The 18,467-nt window shown below is 37.6% G+C and overlaps 1 protein-coding gene across 2 annotated transcripts; it reads left to right on the forward strand.

Moving 5' to 3' along the window:
- Positions 1-2,539: 2,539 nt before the first annotated feature.
- Positions 2,540-16,334, forward strand: Pfdn4 (prefoldin subunit 4). 2 transcript variants are annotated; one of them, XM_083144117.1, is made up of 5 exons: positions 2,540-2,828; positions 3,325-3,429; positions 9,981-10,094; positions 13,749-13,909; positions 15,940-16,334. In XM_083144117.1, exons 1-4 carry the CDS (start codon positions 2,778-2,780, stop codon positions 13,899-13,901), a joined length of 423 nt encoding a protein of 140 aa, XP_083000243.1. In that variant the 5' UTR covers positions 2,540-2,777; the 3' UTR covers positions 13,902-13,909; positions 15,940-16,334. The 2 variants fall into 2 exon arrangements, with proteins under 2 accessions (XP_083000243.1, XP_083000244.1); XM_083144118.1 differs by lacking the exon at positions 2,540-2,828 and adding an exon at positions 2,975-3,089.
- The last annotated feature ends 2,133 nt before the right edge of the window (positions 16,335-18,467 follow it).

Consider the following 18,467-nt stretch of genomic DNA (forward strand, 5'->3'; position numbering starts at 1 on the left):
ATTCTGTCCAATTGCTCTATGTAGGAGTAGGGGTATGAAGATTCCAGAAAAGTCAGTATTCGGATCGGCGGAAAATTCCCGTCCCGATCCCGACTTCGGAAAATGTTTTCTGAACTTTTGGGATCCCGAACAATCGGAAAATTCCAAATGGTCTCGTTATAAAGTTGTTCTTTCTCAATTTTCTGCATTGCAAGTGTTCGAAACGTTTCGTATATTGCTATTTTTTATTCCATAAATGCAGAAACAATCACTTAAGGGAAAAATCGCCTGTATCTCGAGATTTCCAGTGTAGGAAAGTTTTAAACATTTCCCGTCACGAAAATTTCCGACATTAGTAGGAATCTGAACGTCGGGATCAAAAAAAATTCCGTTCTGTCTCTATGTTCTGTTCTGTCTTTTGGGGGCAGAGTTTGCGGTACCACAGACAAAGAACATAACAGACCGGGAGCCTATACTTAAACCTCGCTGCGCTTGGAAATTGATGTACCATAGGTTGTCAGCAGATGGCGAGGCAGTCTACTTTTGTAGTTTCCTTTCCAGCACAAGTTGGGGGGGAGAGTTCTTTCAGTGACAGTCACGTAGGATGCAAACATCCTTATTGGCCAGATCTATATATCGCGATTAAAATTACCACCTGAGCGCTACTGTCGCTTCCAATATGGCCGCTCTATGTAGGATAAATCTTTGTTTACATTCAGTAGTAGTACGTAATAGCAGCGTGTTGTCATGGCTGGTATGGAAGAAACGTTTAAATTACACGAAATTTTTAAATATCTGTCTATTCCAGGAACTATAAAGAAGGTGAAGTTGTGCTGAGAAAGAAGCATTTAATGATGATAGGCAAAAATAACACGGAAAACGCAGGCGAAACTAACGTATACCCACCGGTTCTTCAAAGCAGTGCGGTTTCATCTTCACCTCGGTTGTAACTGGGCTCTCGGAAATAATTTTAAAATAAGGCAATTCACCTGTATTTGCAAAGCTTGGGCAGGAGTAAAATGTAAACACACCGTTGCAGTTCTTCCCTTAAAGATGCAAGCTGATTTAATAATAGTAATAGAATTCACAATTTCATCGAGGCTATCTTCACTGAAAAAGGACTTACATGAAACAGCGACAATAGCATGTCGATTTTCTTTTTCTGGTTACCTTTATGATTACAGACGTTAATTAATTCTCAAACTATTTTCATCTTCGCACTTAATCGACTTGCACCTGTTGCAAAATTTCATGCATAATACTTTGTTTTCGAAAAAAAGTGTTTTATTCATAAGGAAAAATTTAAAACTTTAATTTGAAGTAATAGAATCATCTTTCGGAAAATAAAGTGAACAGACTCGTTCAGTGGTGTGCCCCGCATTTTTGAAAGAGAGAGGTTACGTATACTTTATCTTGGTAGTCAGCCCTTATTTTGTCATATTTTCCTACCTTTCTTATTTTTAGGAATACTGGGCAAAAGGGGGGGTTAACCCCCAACCCCTTGCCACGCCACTGGACTCGTGCATTCTTCGTAATTTCCTTGCCGCATTTCAATGCTATCCCCGATCCCCCATGCAGAGCCAGAAACTGAACAGTAGACGATACTCTTTCCGCGAAGTCCCACCAGTTGTCAATTTTAATCACGAATTGTATCCCACGAAGGCTGTTAGAGGTTTAAATATAGGTTCCCTGTCTCTTCCTATACTAGTTCAATAAACAATATTAGACAGAAGAAGTCCCGACTTCGGAAAAAAAATGTTATATTCTTTGTCTGTGGTGGTACCATTCTATGGCCGCGTCCGAATCGGCAACAGATGTCACCTAGAGCACCGTTCCATCCGGGGACTCAGCCAACCTCCGTTGTCCGAATTCGCGGCAGACGTGGAGTCGGACGGGAGAGCAGAGAGGCGCGACAGATGCACGCTTGAACTTGCTGTGACGCTGCGCTTGGCAGCCATATTCTAACTTTCACATTGTACAGACAACATTTACAGATTAGAGGATGTAAAACTCAGTTATACTTTAACATTTTATCGATAATACTGAATGTAGAAAAATTGTAAATGATGAAATAGCGTGTTACATTTTTAATATGAGTAGTAAATAGGTGGAAATCATTGTCATGTTTGTTTGGCGTCTGCCTTCTGCTTCCGTGCAATGCGCCTGCGCCCCAGAGCGCGGTGGATGAAGTTCGGGCTGACACCTGGTGGGAAAAGTGACAACCGTACTACAAGGGGACATATAGATTCGGACGACTTGGACGTGACTTCGACGGCACGCGAGAGCAACGGGAGGGAAGGGGACGGAGCGCTTGCCAATCCGGACACGGCCTATGCTGGTACTCTACAGAATACAGAACACACCACATCCACAAGACTACATTATTGCTTGCTGGAAAACATGGCGGTTATTTCGTCTCATCAGTTTTGGTTAACAGATGCGTTTCCTTTTCTAACTGTTGGATGTACTGGAAGAAAAAGAGTCACATGATTACTGTTTATTGCCTTAGCTGAACAAACGTATGATATACATGTTTCATAACTCTAACACTTGAATTGGAAATGTTTATTTTATATATTATTATTTAACTTCAAAATCAGAAAGGATATTATTTATCATTAGAATGTTTGCAACGTTTATAGGCTACTTAACAGTTAGACCTAAAATTTTAACAGCCGTATAATTTTTCAACACTTAAAATAACCACAAACATTAATATCCCAATCACCACACGATTGTGAACGTAAACTTGTCGTATTGTCTACCGAAGGTTGTGTAGTTCGTGCAATAAAAAAGATATGTCGAGTGCTTCTGGAAGTGCGAATCTTGCCAAAGGGACATTCCAACCGGTAATTTTAATACAATTGAAGTTGCAAATGTTTATGTATCTTTATTTTTTTAAAAAAATCATTGTTAACGCTTGTCATGTGTTGTATAGAATTTCGGGTTTTATTTCATGTTGCGTTCCATCCTGTATGTGTATTCCCTGTTCATATTGTATTATTTGCAACAAAATTACATTGAATGATCACGAAGAAGATAGGGCATAAGTTTGTAGTGAGATTTGGGTGGACTTGAGAGAACGCTAAAACATTATGTATACAAACATTGTAAGATTTTCAATAATTCCAGTTGGTCAATTTTCCTATTAGTAGCTCTGTGCTATGTCTCAAAAACCTTAATTTATCAGACATTTCATGCGTTTTTTTATCCTTTATATGCATCAAGTTAAGTGTAAAGGGTTGAGGCTTAAACTGAAATTATGTAGTACCAAAAAATTTAGTCGAATAATAATAATGCAAGATATATATGTGTTGTAACTCAAAGTATTACATTGTTTTTCAGGATTCCGATGTCCACATTACTTACGAGGATCAACAGAAAATTAACAAATTTGCCCGCCACAATGCTAAGCTGGAAGATTTTAAAGAAGAACTGAAAACGAAGCAGGTATGCTCTGTTTTTGGCTTTGAAAATTCCTAGGCTCGGTACCGAAATCTTACACCCTGGATTTCGCGAACATTTCAAATGTTTTCATCAAATAAATAAGTTTCATGTAACGAAGGCGTGGAAGGTATTTTTTTTACATCTACGGCTACGAAACTTACGTTTTTTTTTATATTCAAGTTCATCCGTATGTTGGATCTATACAGCTTTTCAGGGCTTCCATATTGGATACATGTTACAGGCACTCGTCTAAACATTTTCTTTTTCTTATGATTGACTTGTGCAATGGGATATATATTATGATTAACTTGTGCAATCATATATATATTGGCAGGTTGGAGATTTGATTTCAGACATTTCTTGATTTGTGTGACATCCAATTGACAAACAAAGGAGAACTAAACAAGCCAAGATGAGATTGACTGATGTTCAACGGATGAAGGACGTGGAGAACTTCGTCAGACGAGACGTATGTGACATTATACGTGACTTGCAGGGAGATGATCTGCTGGCTGCTTCGAGGAAATTGTATTTTCTGAATGACTTGTGGGATGGGATAATTTGCAACTTCTTATTTCTATGATTGTACGGACAGGGGAGGGTAGTATTCTGTGGAAAAGGACAACAAAGAGTTTTGACGTATGACTGACTTCTCTTTTGAACTTTCAAATTAACTTAGACCCACAATTCAGTCTACACTTGAGATAAAGAGGTAACTTACCTTTTGAGGTTTAATTTCAGCCTTGTTTCTTTGGTACCTAAATGTGTCTGTGCGAAAAATAGTATTGGGGGCAGGTGGCTCCGGCCAGTTTTTAACATACCTTCGAAAGGGACTGAATATAGAAAGGCGGGGCTGCGGTAGCGGTAGGAGATGGTAGGTTAAGTACCCCAGGGGAGGAGCCCGGAATCTGTGGAAAATTTCAACACAGCAACCACCTTGCAACTTCAAACAGCTACATCTCAACTTCAAACGGCTGTACAGTCATAAATACTTACTTCCGCGCTCCAGAATTTTATTATTCACAATTAGCAGCACATAATCTTTATTAAAAAAAAATCACCTGCGAAATCGAGGGTGTAAGATTTTGACATGGACCCAAAATAAATATGCATTTCACATGGGTGTGTAAAGGTAGGACTCCATACATCCACTGTTGTAGGTGATGTGGTCGGCAGCACACTGGCCAACTTTACTCCCTGTTAGAGATAAGAGTGGAACCCTTGACGGTACCTGTTTGATCTCAAGAGAACACCTCTCACTCGTTTATTTCGTCATTTTTAATATTTGTACTTACCTATTGTGCATTGCAAAACATTGTTTAAGATGGGAGTTTGCTTTTCTGGCTGGAATAATTTCAATTGCTTTTCTGGCTGGAATAATTTCAATTTTTCACATTACAAGTATTTATTCTTCTTCCTTCTTTGGCTCCCGTAAGACACAATATGGCGGGCACAGCAGCTTGGCGCATCATGGTTCATCAGTGGGTATGCAGTGTTTCCAATCTTCAGAACCAAAAAATACCTGAATAGCCTCACAAACCATTGATGAATAGCCTCATAAACCATTCACGGATAGCCCCAGAAACCATTCACGGATAACCCCAAAAACCATTTATGGATAGCCCCATGAACCATTTCTGGCAATGGCGTGGTTGGAAACACTGACAGGGGGTTACAACATCAAACGTACGGAAACTCCGGTCGACGTAGAGAAAGAACGGCAATTCTCTTCGAAAATACATGAATTCCCGGTCAAATATATTCAACGATGAAAGAAAATACCTCCACGACCTTTGAAAATGCTACAGAAACTCATTTTCGTAAGTAGTTTCTTCTGTAAAATTGAAGATATCCGTTCTCTCGAGATCAAACAGTTACCCTTCGACCTAAAGTGAGATATTTCATCTCTAAGTGTAGCTTGCATGAGTATAAAAACTTCCAGTCTCAAACTATTTTCATTTTTTTTGTCGTACACGAAACAAAATTGGACATTTTCCATTATCTCGTGCTTTTAACTATACTTATTCCAATACTACGTTTCGAGACACTGCCTGTTTTTACTATAAATTCAATGCTGTATGTAGAAGTTGCATAGTTCGACTACTTAGTGATGCCTCGCTCAGTGGCTGTCAGGTAGGTGAGGGGTGGTGTTATGTTTTCTCACTGTGATAAGAAAAAGCGCCGAGATTGCATGAAACACCAAATTCCCATTGCATGTCCAATCATCAGTGAGCCTAGCAGTAGGAAAGTGATGTAAAATAAGAAAATACAAATCAAACTTCTGCTTCCATTCTCTGAATGGATTTGGGTATAGTGAAGCAAAGATGCATCAGGAGTGTTTTCCTCAGGAGCGAACATTTTTTTTGGGGGGTGGGGGGCTAAGGCTAAGAAACTATCCAAGTATGATAAAGCTACACATTTTGTCTACCAGTCAAGAATGTCAAGAAATTATGCTATTTTTCATAGTATAGTATATTTACATTGTTACATACCTGCACCGGGGTTTGATAAAATTGAATATTTGGAAATCTGAAATTGTATTCAGTTGTCAATAAGATTTTTTCGCTTCGTTTCTTAAGAATTACATCCTGATGTGTGTGAAGTTTTGTAAAAATATTAAAGTAATGGTAAATGTCTGTTATATCGGAGACACATTTCTATCGGATATTTTCAGTTTTAAATGGTTCGTACTTACCAATTGTGTATTGCGGAACATAGTTGAAGGTGCCATTATATTTTTTACATGAAAATAACTTCGATTTTTCACATTACGAGTAATACTTTTGGGTCCTTATTTCGTTGCGGAACATACAATATGGCACGCACAACTGTGGATCATCGCGCGTCGTGCTTGTGTTTTGTCGATTTGGAGTGGGCATGCAGTGTTTCAACCTTCTTAACCAAAAAATACCTACTTTCGTGTTCATTATGTCATCACAAACCATTGACGGATAGCCCCAAAAACCACTCACGATAGCCCCACGAACCATTTCCAGCAAGGTTAGGTAAGCATAGTTAAAAAAAAAAAAATTCTGGTAAAAAAAGGCACGTTTGGAAACACTGGCAAGACCGCATGACTTTCGACGCTCGCGCCATCTGCAAGTACATAATGAAAACAATGGCATTATGTTGTCACTTTGCACAAAATGCAAGTTTATTATATCAAAACTGCTTATTTCTTGTTGTGCAGCATTCTAAATACTACAGAAACTCATTTCCGTAAGTAGTTTCTTCTGTAAAAATGAAGAAATGTGTCTCCGATATAACAGGCATTTACCAAAGTAATGTGTCCATTCCCCATCCAAGATGAGGACTGAAAGCATTAATTTTTACATGCATTAACCTTTAACTGGCCACAACACCCCAGGTTTAAAAATTGTTAAATAAATAGTCTTATAAGTTGGCAACACTGTTCATCTTTCCGTTACCTTCATGTTGTTTATTCCTTGAGGGGTAGGCCTTTTAGTCGCCTGATCGTTGTGCGCTAGTCCACAATAACAAAAGAACTCTGCATTCTGGGGTGTTCACCCCACCTACCTACTTGCATATTGTTCTAAACTTTATTTTGCTCGAATGTTGCAATACTTGTGGCTTTTCTTTAGTTTCAAATTCATGTTCATGTGTTACCATTTAATTAGTAATGATTAAATATAAATCCTCGTACATTTTCAGTTACTATTGTGTATTCTGTTTGGAAGGAAAAAGGAAAAAATTATAAAAATGTCCTTAAAAAGTTTCAAGTTTAGTTATTTTCATTATTCGCAATCTTACACCCGTACAAATAATGTAAAATTACACACATTACAATTATAATTATTAGAATATAACTGTAAGTGTATTTTTTCTGTGGGGTGTCATGAGCACCCCACTACCCACTTGTGCACAATTTGGCCACCTACCTACTTAAAGGTTAATAATTAAAGCAGGTGTAAATCTCTTGTTAAGTACAGCTTCAGTTTTCATCTAAACCGCCTTGTGGTAGGGGTTTTTCATTGCATAAAAATATCTATTTTCTTAATTTCCAGCCATACCTAAGTAGGGGGCGGTTAAATACATGTCATGCCACCACTGGTTCTAGAGCTACAAGTTATTGCTTATTTTCTTCAGTAATGTCTAGGCTACAAGCCTACGTTGAGAGAAGAAAGAAGAACTTCCAATTTTTTTTATTTTTTTTTACAAAATTTGAACTCTGTTGGCCCCCTTGTAGGCAACAGCATGATGTGAGGGTTAAAAACATTACCTGCATGTTGCATTCAGCAAATGTCTTATTTACAAAATTGTCCTCTCCTCACACCCCACCCCAATGTTAGTCAGAATGAAATTAGACTTGACTAATTGCTGATGACAAACATCAAGTCTCATATGATATTCAAAACATCTCCAAACACAGGGTCTTCCCTTGTTACCAGGGTTTGCAAGGTAATTTCCTCGTTACGTTTTTTTATGCAAATGTAAAAAACTCATTTTCTTTCATAAATTAGTAATATGAAAATTACTTTAATTATATTACATTTTCAAATTTAATTTTCTTACCTCTTTCAGCACAAATTCATCATTTTGTGAAGATTGTTTGCACAGCCGCTTCACCCCTCACCCTCACTAACAAGTTTCTAAAAATAGAACTGTTCTTTCACATATTTTAAAAAATTGAGAATATGGGCTAGTTATGATGTGAATGTGAATATTGGAGCTTGTAAAATTCCAATATATAAGACGAAATTCAGAAGGAGAGTTTTTAAAGCCTTTTTTTTCTATCCCTGACAATTGCCATACTTAACAATAACCATCGCAAAAACAATGTTTTGTTTTAATTTTTATGTTTGATTGTAGTTTTTACGTACTTTATATTTTATATGTATTTTAAGCGTAATTTGTGTGTCATGTAGAAAACCTTTTTTTTTTTTTTTTTTACACTTAATTGCACAACCTTGCTTGTGACATTAGCAAGCGCACCTCATGGCCATCATCTAAAGGTTAACTATACATCAGGCGCGGTTCTACCCTTAGGTCACACGGTCACGTGCCCCTCCACCAATTATGTATTTAAGAATAACAATTTACACTTGTTTGCAACGCTTGTGTTTTATTCGCTTTGCTGCACACACTCTTTATTGGATCAAAGACAGCTACTATTGGTTGGACGAAACTTGGCAACATAGCAAGGGTCACATTCTGGCTGTGGACTTCCTGCCTCGCTGTTTTAGCATCATTCCTACGCTCTGAGCTGCTGAAGAGGTCGGGGGGGGGGGGGGCTGGATATGGGTGTTTTCATTGCGAATGGTCACAATATCGCTGAGACCCAACACTTGGGGTGCAGTTTTTTGGTTTCCCGCATTTACTGTATCTTACCAAACAAAAGGAACGGGATGGAACCGTGGGAAATCTGTTGTCTAGGTTCGGTGTGCTTCGAAAAGTTTGTGTAAATTGTTGTGATTTAGTGAGTTCTTTACTGAAGTGTTACCGTGAGCATGAAAATAAAGTGAAATGAATCGGGTGAGATACTTATAAAATAAAATTTTAAATCACCAAGACAGACTGTTGGACAATGAATTAAGCCTGCCAGAACCAGAGCTTTGCCTAAACCAAGTGTTCAAAGATAAAAACAGAACACAACAGAATATTTAATAAAAATATGTACGAAAAGTGGGTATGGATATGGGGGTGTTATCCAGCTTATTCCCTTTTTTGTTTTCCGTGCATTTTATTCAAACGAGAAGACACATGGACTAAGTCCATTTTATGCACAGCAAGGCTAATCGGGACTGGACTTACAGTTTAAAGTGGGATCCAAACCACTATGTGCATCCACCAGGTGTCGAACCCGGGACCCCTTAATTACAAGGCGATGACGAATTCGACATTGATATGTCTCTCTCTGTCTTGGGGAAAACAGATATCAAAGTGGAACATGATGATTGTTGTACAGTTTCTGTTTTAAGACATAATGAGCTTGTGTACAAAAAAAATATTTTTTGGCACGTATTATCAATGCGTTTAAATTTTATGAGGAATTTGAATGGGCTTTCCGTGATCATGACAAAACAGAGGACTCATTAATTGCACCGCGACCCTCGAGTATGTTTTGAAAAAACATTTAGAGAGTGGTTCAAGTGTCTTCAAAGATACATGAAAGAGAATTCAAAATAAACTTTTAGCTACGATTTTGTTTGTTTGCAAGAAGCATATTTTATCATATTTAGCTCATATTTTGATTGTGCTCTACCTCTTGCAAACCTCACGAACCACCACCGTGATACATGTGATACGGTAACACACATGCTGTACTTGTTATTACACACATGCTGTACGGGTGTCACAGCCAGCATCTAAAGGTAATGAATCATGGTACAGAGATGCTTATACTTTAGTTGTTATTTTTAAAAAATGTAAAATTTCCATAAGAGCTCAAATTATTAAAAAAAAAAATTGAACTGATTTGAATATTCAGCTGCCAGGTGAAAGTGTTCAGGCACCCTGTATTTGGCCACCCCTGAAATGCCTTTTGTGATTTTTAGTGAATTACAAATATTTTCAGATAATTTTTCTGTTTTCAGAATGACCTGAAGAACTTGGAGGATGCAGCTGATGAACTTGCATTGTTAGATGATGAAAAGATACCTTATCTCATCGGTGAAGTGTTCGTGTGTCAGGATTTGGAGAGCACCTTGGTATGTAGACCACAGTGGGAACATCTTTCACCACCTTTCAGGAAAAGTTGTGCACTCGTGAGCACAAAGTTCGATAAAGTCTGTTAAAATATTGTTAGGAAAAAAATACGGTACTTAAAATATAATTGTCACTATGTCACTACTATTTTCATATACTACTACTATTGCCAAAATGTTATCGAACGTTAAACTCACATAGAAGAAGATCTTATGATCTTTCACAGTATTCTGCTCAGAATATGTTCAAAATATGTTAAAATTCACAAATTCAATTTTGACCAATTTTGAATTAATTTGACACTTCACCATTTTAAAAAATATCAGTAATTTAATCACTTACTTCTGTATCTTTCAAGTGTTCAAAATTGACATTGAGAATTTTATTCAGGATTACATTTAAATCTGATGACCTTTTTTAATTAGTTGCGTGCGGTGTTTTTAGCCCTTTTAGACACTTAAGAAGATTGCTTAACTTCTGTTCTGTAATTCCAAGTGTAATGATCCAAAAAGCATTTTCTTCGAAAATAAATGCTCTTTCATTTTATTTATTAACATTTTGGCTCCCAGGTCAGTAGTTTGGATGCTATGCTACAATAAATGTGGTAAAATTTTTTCATAATTATTTTGACAATCTTTTTTGTAATTCTCAAAGGCTCTTTGAAATTCCAATCAGTTACTTGTTCCATAAGTGAGAACAGCCTTAGTTACGTTTATTAATTTCAATCAGGTTTGCTAGTGAGCTAAGATTAAATAAAACTGAAAACTCTCACAGATGTGGCTTGCGTTTTGACAATTCTCATTTTAGAAAGAATAAAGAGCATAAATTCAGCTATGTAATTCTAATAACTATCATCATTGTACTTTTTTCTTTACAATACTAATTGTTCAGTGATTGTGTCTGTGTGTCATTGTTGGGTATCACAGTCTCAGAAATTGTCGGAGCTAACTCACTAACTCTAACTCTGAGCTAAAAAGAGAAAATTTGGTAGACTGATAAACAAACAGTAATTTAACCCCTATCAAAACATATCGAGTTGCACAACTTACTATTCAATGTAAATGAATATGAAGTTATCTAAAATTTTGTGAAATTAAAAACCTAGCGAATTCAAGTTTAATATGACAAATTCTTGTTATTAGCCTGTCATTTTATCTGTTGAAGACCAACAATCAGTGAATTTCCAACAATGCAACATCTTTAAAATTATTCAGTCTGGAAATTATATATTTGGTGAATTAAGCAACTGTGAATTATCTAGGGATACTGATAAAATACCGATATAAAATTGACTGATACCGATAACCGATATTCTACCAATCCAATACAAAATTCCAAATGGTGCTTGAAGCCACAGTAGGTCAGTCATTAGGGCATTTGACTACCATGCGAGAGGCCCAGGTTTGATCCCCAGTGGGGGAGAACCTGGATTTTTTTCCACATTGCTACCTCTATTTGTGCGAGGTACATAAATCTTATTAAACCGCAGCTAATATATCTTCAGGGTAGGGTTCTTTTTGAAAACGAAACCAGACAGGAAGCCTTCCGATGGAGATGTTTAAACGATTATATTATCTAAACAAGTTTTTCTTGTATGTACGCATTGCTTGCATGATAGAATTATTTTCCTGTAGTTTACGGTTATTACAAGCATAAGAAAACAGTTTTTTCTTTGTGACGTTTCAGGAGAACGTGTGTTCTCCTGAAACGTCACAAAGAAAAAACTGTTTTCTTATGCTTGTAATAACCGTAAACTACAGGAAAATAATATCTAAACAAGGATACATGGATTTTGATATTTACATAATAAGCTACGTATTGCTCTGATTCTGATTTACATTCAATTTGTATGCTTGTACGAATTTATTTCTTCTTTCTAATTTGGATAATCTTCTTTTGTGTATGCTTTCTTCTGTAGTTTTTTCTGGACTTTCATCTTTGTGGGAATTCGGATCTGGACTTCCTTCTGGGCTCTTATGTAATCCCTGGAACGTGGATCCTTTAGTCCAATTCCTCGGGTATTTTCATATGTATGTTTTCCCTCTTCACTAAGTTCTATTTTCACAAGCTGGTAACACCTCACTTTTTCTTCAAAAATGTCAAGTCCTAGAGGGTTACGAGTTCAAGGGTGAGGGTTGATGTCCACGCAACCTATTTCTACTCTCCTCCCTTGGGGCCACGACTGGAACGAGCCAACACTAAATAAGTACAACAAAGTGTATACTTGGTGCCAGACGACTGAAACGCGCATCCAAGTAAGTGCAACGGCTGTGACGCGCAACCAAAGGTAATGTGGTTCGTGACTTGAAGGAGCCGCCACTGGTATAAATCAAAATTTTCACCAAGGGGTTGGTAAATCAAGCTAACAGATTCGAGATCTGTTAAAAGACACAAATTTGTTTCAGTGTTTTCACTTCTTTAGTTTTCCTGTGTATTTACGTATGAGCACCAACTTAATTTATTAAGTATTTACATTCATTTATTGTTTTTATATCTTTTCCAAATTACTCTGCGCTTATTTACACTGACATTCATTAATCTTCAATCTTGCACACCTTGTGCTGCCATCTCTATTCCACCTCAGCAAACAGTTTACATGAGTTGGTCCCATTGGGTACGTAACAACCTGTCCAGGCAGCTCCTGGAGTAAACTCTGGGTGGTAAAGGCAGTTAGGGGCGTGGTGTTGATCACATCAACCCCACTTTCGGCCATGATCAAGAAAGTATGGAGCCCTAACTCCACACCCCCTGTACGCCTTCATGGTATAGTGCAAAGCACAGGGGAGCACTTTACTTTTTTACTTTGCTTGAGGAATGGTTCATTGACCTCCCTCGTAAATGTGCATTTTGAGTTGACTGCAGTGCAAAAGAAGTTACAAATTTTCATGTTTATTTTTTTAAAAAGTCCGCCAGGGTGATTATTCGTACAAATTATAACAAAATGGCAGAATTTTGCACTAAATTATAAAATATTTATTTATAGATTTGATACATTGGATCTGTAGAATAATTGGTAATTTTAGTGATAAACTCATATGCCTATATTGGCCCATACCGATAAAATCCTTAGGATTATTTACGACATGCTCGATTTGTCTGTAGCAGTTGACATTTCATCACTACAAAGATAAATTTAGCACAACGTATTGCACAGGTGAGGAGGTTCCGTGTTTCTACGTCACAAATTTAATTGGTTTTCAGATTAATTCAGAAGAAGCACTACTTTCATTAAGAAAGCTTCCGGCATCTGGGGTGGAGACAGCTTTGTTCCTGGGAACTGCTACAATAATACTCTGCATTCACTGCACCCACCAACCTTATTGTGTTATAAATAATGTAGATCCGTGAGATAGGCATGATACAATTCAACAACCTGTATTGATTTAACCTTTAGCATTTTAGAAACAAATAAGGCATTCATTTGGGATAGCCAGATCATCATTAATTATGTAATATCATGGTTTTCAAAACAAAACTATGCCCAGTGTCTGGGTGCCACACTGTAGTGAGAATGTAGTCTTAACAATGATTCTTTGAACTTAATGACTGGTACAGCATTTTTACCTCCTTTATTTGACTCCAATTCATTGCATTGCACAAGAATTGTCCAGCTTGAACTTAATTTTTGAATTGAGTTGTTAAATTCTCTTCCACAGCAAACGATAGAAAATGCCAAGACATCCATCCAAGACGAGATAAAGAACTTGGAATCCTCGTGCACGGATCTGAAGAAGGCAATGAGTGATCTGAAGACCCAGCTGTATGGGAAGTTTGGAAACCACATCAACTTGGAGGCAGAAGAAGATTAAGTGTGGAGGTATTTCTTCATTTGTTATCCTCTCTTACTTGGAAACCAACGGAATGCTCAGCCTAACAAGCAGCAATGAGTTATTTTTTGTTTCTTTTGTTCACATTTCATGTCCAGGCTCACACTGTCAAGATGGGAGAGATTAATCACTATTCTATCCATATGGAGTAAAATCATTTTACCAATCCAAAGTATCTATTATAAACATACAGTTTCTTATTGTTTTGTGTCTTTGTCAGGCATGTATTGTCTTGCAGTGGGTGGCGTGGTTCCTTCTTTCCAGCTTGCATTCGGGGTGGCCATGCATCAGGATGAAAGCATCCCACTGTACAATGATGCTTCGACATTGAAAAATTTGACTGAAATTTTTGAATTTTTAATGAAAAATTTGACTGAAATTTTAGAATTTTTAACAAAATCTAGCCATAGGTCTGCACTTTCAATATAGGGTGTGAAGAGAAATTATTTCTCAATTAGAGAGCTCTGATTTGTGCACTTTTGAACTAAATGAAAACACTGTGTGCCCATAAAACCTACCTGTGGATGATATATACTCCCTGCTTGTTATCGCCCTTCCCTTACCATCACATGACGAACATTCCCATACTCAAACCTGAGACCACCTGCACACTCCAGTCATCCCACAACCACCTGTTGTTATTAATTAGATATACACTGGTGTACAAAATTAAGAGAATAAACACCTGTTTGCAAATATCTCCCAAAACTGGAAAGTGAGGTTACCAAAGCATGCACCGGTGCTGGTGTTGACTACGGCATCATATGCGAAAGTGGAGGTGGCGCTGTGGTGCTCCACACGTTTGTCGTTCAGACTTCATTCGTACACATCGGTGAGAAGCAGAGCGATAGTGGTCAAATTTGGTACCGGTGGAGAAGCAGTGTTGTAGAATGAGTACCCACGAACGTTTAGAGGATGGCATGAGATGGAGAAGCGTTGGGTGATTAGAGGCAGGGCAATCTCAAGTTCAGGTTGCACGTGAGTTCAATGCAATGCCTAGTGTAGTCTGCAATTTGTGGAAACTGTTTCAGGAAACTAGATCCATATCCCAACGTCCTGGGCAAGGACATCCAAAAGTCACAACGGCCAATGAGGATCGGTATTTGGCACTGTGCCAGGTGTCAGAGGATGGTAATAACCGCACAGCTGCCGTTTGCATCCTGCTCACCCCTGCCCACAGGAGAGCACGTTTGGCATGGTGCACCCACGTCCTCTTCAATGACGAGTTGTGATTCAGCCTCGACACTGATTCGCGATGGACCTTGATCTGGAAAGAACCTGGGGCCCAATACCATGCCACCAACATCAGGGAAAGGGATCACTATGGTGGCGGAGGTGTCATGGTATGGGCCAGCATCATGTTGGATGGCCCCACACCACTCCATGTGTTTGATAGACTGCGCAGAGGTATCGAGAGAAGATCTTAGAGCCCTATGTGCGACTTTTCAGGGGCACAGTTGGCCCTCAGTTCATTTTCATGGACGACGTTGCCTGTCCACATAGGGCTTTCCTGGTCAGCGATTGTCTGTAAAGTGAGGATATTCAGCGGATCAATTGGCCAGTCTGATCTCCAGACCTGAACCCGATTGAACGTGTCTGGGTTGCCGACCACCTCTGAAGACTATCCATGAGCTTCAAACTGCTTTTGAGCAGGAGTGCCACAGGCACTTCTCACCAGTCTCGTGAACAGTATGCCAAGTTGCTGTGTGTGCCTCACTTGCAACGGCAGTGTTGGACATTCCTGCTCTCATGGGCATTACTCACGGTCATGTGTGGGTACATTCGCTGTTGTATGGTGAAATTGATGTAGACTATTACTCTGTATCCATACCAAATTGCATTACATTCTGTCCATTGAGATTAAAACATGTGGTTATTCTCTTAATTTTGTCCACCAGTATAATATAATAAATGTAATTACAAACTTCTGAGCAATGAATTACAAAAGTTACGTTGCTGAAGAAGTTTCCTTTGTGCTGTTTGTTTTTCAGTTCTTTACCAAGAACTTTTTTCCCCACAGATGTGCAGTGTGTGTTGGTGTTCGTTCGGATAGTAAAGAGACTTGCCGTGATATTAATAACTTGTTGAAAACTAAAACAATGTGGTGGGTGGCAATTACATCTGCATCAGAGTGCTAAGAAATTGCCAGAGGTGATGGAGTTGCCTGCCATGCTGCGCAGGATTGAAGAAGGAAAGAGAAAACTGCTAAAACGAACAGAGGATTAGCAGAGATGAGATTGTTCTTCGTGCCTTCTAATAAAATTTACAATCCCTGTCCTTTGCTTTGCATTTATTTCTTCCAATACAAAATTTTGTGTCTGCTTAAATTGGCTTAAACTTTGCCTGTCTTCTCTGACAATTTTCGTTTCTTGGAAACATTGTACATGGTATAATAAATTAACTTTTGTATTCAAATTATTTGGTGTTAGTTTTTCATGTTTCGTGCGACATTGTAACCCTGTCATGGCTCAGACTCTTCATCTGTCCCCATCCCGACCACCTCTCATTATCCCTACTTGATTCTTACTCCATGTTGCCGTTGCCATGTTTCAGTTTCTTTCCTCTCCGTATTGTTTGAATTATTAGTGTAAGGTTACCATCAGGGGCATATATTCTGGCTACTTAGCCTATCTGCGAAGCCCAGATACTAAAATACAAAATAAATATTGATTAGCAAATGTGCATAAAATTGTTCATTTCAATATGAAACAGTTCAGTAGAAAATATTTGATTTAACTTATTTAATGTCGTTTTTCTATCACTTTTTGTGATCACATCGATGAGGATGAATGATGATGTGATAAAATTGTGAAGAACACTCACTCACAAAGAATGCCCAGGTTGGGATTTGAACCTGGGACTACTGGCGTTGTAACGCTCTGTGCCAACCACTCAGCCAAGGAGGTCGGCAATAGAAATTATTATTATTATTATTTTGTAATTCGTAATTTGAAGTTTAATCCCCAAACATGTTTGAGAAAGATCCTCTTTCCTTGTTTACATTTTTTTTTTCTTTAATTCGAACACTACAGGATGGTGAGATAGCCCACATATTGAACTCAAGATACGCCACTGGTTACCATGTTTTCAGAACATCAGATTGGAACACCAAAAAATACAGTGTGTCCAAAAGAGTCACGCAACTGAGGCGTTGAAGATATGTAACTTTTGTACAGAAAGCAATAGAGACATGAAACTTATACTTTGTGTATGTGGATGTTTTTGCAACATCAAAGAAGAAAATCATGCTTTACATGAATGTCCAGTATGTGGAAAAAGTTACTAAGGCGTAATAAAAGTGTTCGTACGAAGTAAAAGCACAATAATTCTCGATGTTTATCGATGGTCTGTGTGGGTATTTATCAAATTGATGTAGTAACAATACATTTTTTATGCATTACTGTTGATTTTATTAGTTTAATTATGGTAAATTCATAAGAAAATATGTTGTTGTTTCTTTTTTTGTTTTTTTTTTCATAATTATGAGGTGTGCTGGCAACATTGGTAGTCTCACTTAGCAGTACCAGTTGTGTCCGACATCTGGCTGTGTTATTCAATCAATGGCCAGATGAAATAAAAGAGTTGAAATTTATGGTGTACGTTCAAAGTCTCGGTTGCATAACATTCCGGATGCCTTGTCCTTTGTGCTTGAAGCTGAATATTTGTAGCATGACAAAATTTTCATTTGAATAGAAAAAGTTTTTTGTCTATTGGGAGAGTTTGAATTGTTCCTCTCCTTAAGAATGAATACTCATGGTGCCTCGGCTGGAAATGTTGCTTTCTCACGTGTTTTAAAGACTGCATGTAAGTTGTTTTTTTTATTTTTCATTTTTTTTGTCACTTTCTGACTCATTGTAAGTTAAGAAACTATAATAAATAGGGACATAAAATTATTTTAACAAGGTACAAATTTATGTCAGCGTTGTCCTTATGTTTGAAATAATTAAAATTAGAACTATTAGAACACACATATTCTGTGAAAAAAAATGACATAGCCACAATCAACCACATTATGTACTGTAAAACAAAACGAGAAAATACGTTCTTTAACATAACAGGAAGTAAACAAACAATACGAAAAATGGGAGAAAGAAAATATAATACAAGTGGAAGTGGTCGTATCAAATTTTGTCTCACCTTACATGTCGAATATTTGCAAATCTAGTTACAAAGTTGGCATCTACAATTTAGTCTATCCACTTCGTCCTTCTGATACTAGTTGTCTGTGACACACTGAGCAGATGATAAATTAGAAATGAAAGAACTCAAAATTCCAAAAGTAAGCAACACATAATTAATATATTCAGGCCATTATGAGGCAAGTGGCAAAAAAAAATACAGGGATATAAGTAGTAGTAAAACAAAGTCTCAGACGACTGTGTTTATCTATGCACCGGATACACATGTAATAGTTTGCAACTGTGAGCAGGGCAGTATATTCGCTACTGATTCATCATTAGATTGTTACTGTGGTTGTAGGTGTTTAAGCCGTAATGTAACAATGTGAACCTCGGATACTTCCGTTATCGGCACAAAAGTACCACAAGG

This window comes from Lepisma saccharinum, chromosome 22, assembly GCF_977018435.1.
Source record: "Lepisma saccharinum chromosome 22, izLepSacc3.1, whole genome shotgun sequence".
NCBI lineage: Eukaryota > Metazoa > Arthropoda > Insecta > Zygentoma > Lepismatidae > Lepisma > Lepisma saccharinum.

Excerpts from the sequence above, each read along its gene's own strand:
- Pfdn4 (XM_083144117.1), top strand. The coding sequence starts at position 2,778 with ATGTCGAGTGCTTCTGGAAGTGCGAATCTTGCCAAAGGGACATTCCAA. Across the intron at positions 2,829-3,324 it reads CCAAAGGGACATTCCAACCG|GATTCCGATGTCCACATTAC; the intron begins GTAATTTTAATA and ends ATTGTTTTTCAG. Across the intron at positions 10,095-13,748 it reads AGGATTTGGAGAGCACCTTG|CAAACGATAGAAAATGCCAA; the intron begins GTATGTAGACCA and ends TCTCTTCCACAG.